General features: G+C 43.4%; 1 protein-coding gene across 1 annotated transcript; it reads right to left on the reverse strand.

Moving 5' to 3' along the window:
* Positions 1 to 694: 694 nt before the first annotated feature.
* On the reverse strand, positions 695 to 1924 carry LOC135381638 (uncharacterized). Its single transcript, XM_064612558.1, has one exon. It carries the CDS (start codon positions 1922 to 1924, stop codon positions 695 to 697), a length of 1230 nt encoding a protein of 409 aa, XP_064468628.1.
* Positions 1925 to 3778: the final 1854 nt, after the last annotated feature.

Consider the following 3778-nt stretch of genomic DNA (forward strand, 5'->3'; position numbering starts at 1 on the left):
CCCTTTCATCTGGCCACGGAAAGAAAATTGATGCCACGGTTCAGGTACTTCTGAATATAGCGTGCTATCGCACAGCTTCCATTGTAGAGACAAGTAAACGTTGCTGTTGCCAACACAGATCTGGGTTTGTCCATGTAGCTTTGATCAGTTTAATTCTCATATTTAATAATTGTAAACTTCTGGGGCAAGAAAATTTGCAATATGGTATTTTCAACCACAGAGAATTGAATGGTATGCAAACAGAGAATGAAATGGGAGACAGGGAGAAAAGACATACAGTACAACGTGTTATTGAGGCTGGAAAACGTGTTTTACTGTCTTCCCATATTCTCCGTGTTTCGCCTTTTACCCTCTGTTTGCAATGTTACCAGCTCGTCTGCGCCCTTGGATTTTTGCTGTTGAATGGTATGCATACCAAGTGGTTTATGATGTACAAAACCATCCCTCTAAGTGGGGGCTTTAGGCAATGTGAAACCCTTGCTCCTTTGACCCATGAAGGGGCAAATTTATCTACAGATTGAACACCATTACATTGCTTAATAATGAAATTTCAATGAAGGTGCCATATTTCAGCTGCTCATCTCATTGTAACAAATTGTGCTGCCCCTTTAAAGCTTTGTGGCATATGCGAACATGCACAAGTCTTTTTCAAAATTATAGAACTGATAATGTTCTTGAAATGGAACAACAATGTCTAGTAACAGTGGTCTGGGCCAGTATGAATATCCAATGCACTGTCGTCGTCACCCTTCAAGGAGCAGATTAAATGTTCCTTCTCAGCATGTGTTGGTATTTTCATTATTGCACTGTCATGCTTCTGTGTTCGCTTCTTCTTGGTAGAAAAGAACCGCAGCTGTTTTTCTGCTTTTCTGTTGTGTGCAGTAGACGGTGTGGATTTTGCCGCATCCTCGTTTTGTGCGATGTCCTTCAATATCATGGTGAGCTTTTTAAATACAGCCTGGGCAACATCCTCGGAGACAGCACCAGTTTTTAGATTGCCTATGATAGCCTCGGCCACAGTAATCGACTTCAGCGTGTATGGTGTGTCCTGTGCTGCTGCTTGTGTTTCCTCAAAATGTTCAATTTGAGACACCAGTCTTTTGGCATTTTCTTCAGAGAACTCTCCAGTTCGGACATCATGGAGATCTTGCTTCAGATGAGTGCTTGCTACAGCATGTATGTGCTTGCACATGTTGAACTTTACCATGTGATCATAGCAAGTACAGGTAAAGGAGTGAACACAAGCGTGGCATACTGAACAGAAGAGCTTGCAGTCCTTGCAGGATGCATCAAGCCTTGAAACTGTATATTCCAGTCCTGGGTTTGTCTGTGACTTGACGATGAAGTTGTTATCATCACAAGCAGTAATGTTTGTCTTCGGAATGCTTGCAGATGCTCTGTGTTTGGACTCGATGGCTTGCACTCGATATGTCTTTTTTCCTTTGCAAATCTTAATGAGCCTGTCGTACAACCTGTCCTCAGTGAAGCTTTCAAGGCATGCAAGCAATCTGTCAACCCTTCGGTTGGATTTACCTTCAAGATACACATGCTTGAGGGTTTTGTGGAAGGCCTCCAGGTACATATTAGTGTTCAGACCTGCACCCTTGCGGAAACACAGAGCCCACTCTGATGGACGACAAGCGTATGTCCTTGAAAAGTAGTGACCGAAACGTTGGGTGTCACTATTTTCTTGTAGCTTTTCTAAGAAGGCACTGAGGAGATGAGTGAATTCTTGCTCGTCATCACAATGCAGGAGAACTCTGCAAGTCTTGTACAAAGTTGCACGCAGGACACCAGCAGTCACCATTTCATTTATTTGTTTGCGCCAGTTTTTGTCCACGTGCCAGGAACATAGAAGCTTCCTTTTTGGCTCACTCATTGCACTCAACCAGCCGTTGATGTACTCCTTGGCATCATCTGACATGAACACATCTGTGTCTATTAACCCTGTTCTTTCCCTAATCTTGGAAAAAAAAATGTGCCATCACATCCGAGTTCACTTTGCTTGAGATACAGTAAGCACAGGGTATCCCAGCACCAAACTCATCCACAGTTAGGAGGGTCGTCAAATGAAAATCATAGCCCGTGGTGCCATGTGTTGCGTCTGTGCATATTTTGTCTTTGCCAAATGCTGCAAGAGCTTCTGCTTGAGGGAGTGACATAAGGTACAATGCAAAGTCATCCTTGGCATATACATTGACAGGAGTCATGTCGTTGTGCTCCTCTTGTCCTTGCTTTTTATAGAAGAGCACAGAAGAGTCCTGCCCAGAATGTCTCTTCACCCATTCTTCCACACTTAGAGTATCATTTTCATGCAGTCGTTCTTTATGGTTGATTCCATATTGGGTGCATATATTGTGTAGGTCCTGTCTTGACAGCAGATGCCTTCGACTAAGGGCAGAACCAGTTGTCCTTCTGACTGTCTTCAGTATGGCGTTCATTGAAACACCATCAGCAAGTTTGGCTATGAGAGAGAATAAACAATTGAGTACACATACCCAGTACATTATATGAGTTCATAATGGCATGTGCATACAAACACACAAACAAAATATGAAAGGGCAGTGTATAATATATGACATATACGAACCAGCTATGGCTGACTTCTCAGTTGCTGTCAGATTCAAATGGGCAGGATTGAAATCATGCCCGAAGTGTGCACTTTGGTAATAGACTTCAACTGTGTTTGATTGTACACAGGCTGTCATGCTTGATAAGCAAACTCTGCCTGTTTTGCATGAACCTTGGCTTTTTTGGCTCCTGTGGCCTTTGCTGCGTGATGCTTGCTGCTTTCTTGACCGATGACACTCAAAATAGTGTTTTGTTGTACCATTGGATAGCTTTTTGACACCTGTAGAGGCTGAGTAGCTGACTTGGTTGTCTGATTCCTCCTGTGCTTTCCAGTCCAGAAATGCTGGAGAAGAAAAAAAAAAAACTGAAGATTCGAAAATTTGAGCCATCGCTTTTGCTACCACGATAACACTATTGTTGCATATATTGTCACACATAATATTAATGGCATGCGTATGTTCACTATGAAAAGTAGCAGTAAGGATCTGTACCTTGCCATGAAAGGAATGTCAGCTTGCTGTGTTGAGGTTTGAAGTGATGTGCTTCTGTGCAGTGATGCACAAGGTCCGAGAGATATCGAAACTTTGTGTCGGTGCACAAATGACACACGAGCGTGCCGCTTTGCAGGTGTACGCCATGTACGTTTCGGCAGTGTTCAAGCATGTTCTTGCGTTGGGAAAACGTCTTGTCACACAGGTGACACGTTGAAGACGATGCCGAGGAATCCATTCCGTTTCACTTCGCCCTCCCGGGCGTTTCTCGTCTCTCCTCGAAAACACGCGCACCGCGTGTTATCGCGATATCACTGACTAAGCACAATCCACTCACTTTTCGAAAGATTAATGCGGAAAAAATAAAATCAAGTCTAGTATAGTCAAGCCTGTCAATGTAAAACGATGGAGACTCAACGATTACGTGGATCCGAGAAGCCGTATTCTCCTAAGAAGAGTCAACTATCAGGCGTCAGGTTGCATAGTGCGCTGTGGAACCTTTCATTGGTGTGTTTCTGTTCTGAGAGAGTCTTCTTCTGGACAGAACGAAAAAAGAGAAAAGGAGTTGTCCCCATTGAAAATCAATGTGGGTCACGGCCAATGTGTCCCAACGAAACCCTACTGCTCATAGATCCGAGAGGCAAACACTTCCAAAATGAACGTGGAATATCTGTTGTTCAAACTTTTCGAACTCTAACTCATTAATATACACGGTG

Source organism: Ornithodoros turicata, chromosome 1 (assembly GCF_037126465.1).
Source record: "Ornithodoros turicata isolate Travis chromosome 1, ASM3712646v1, whole genome shotgun sequence".
In the NCBI taxonomy this organism is placed as follows: Eukaryota; Metazoa; Arthropoda; class Arachnida; order Ixodida; family Argasidae; genus Ornithodoros; species Ornithodoros turicata.

What these genes read in the sequence shown, in the direction of transcription:
- LOC135381638 (XM_064612558.1), bottom strand. Translation starts at nt 1,924, where the DNA reads ATGTCAGATGATGCCAAGGAGTACATCAACGGCTGGTTGAGTGCAATG.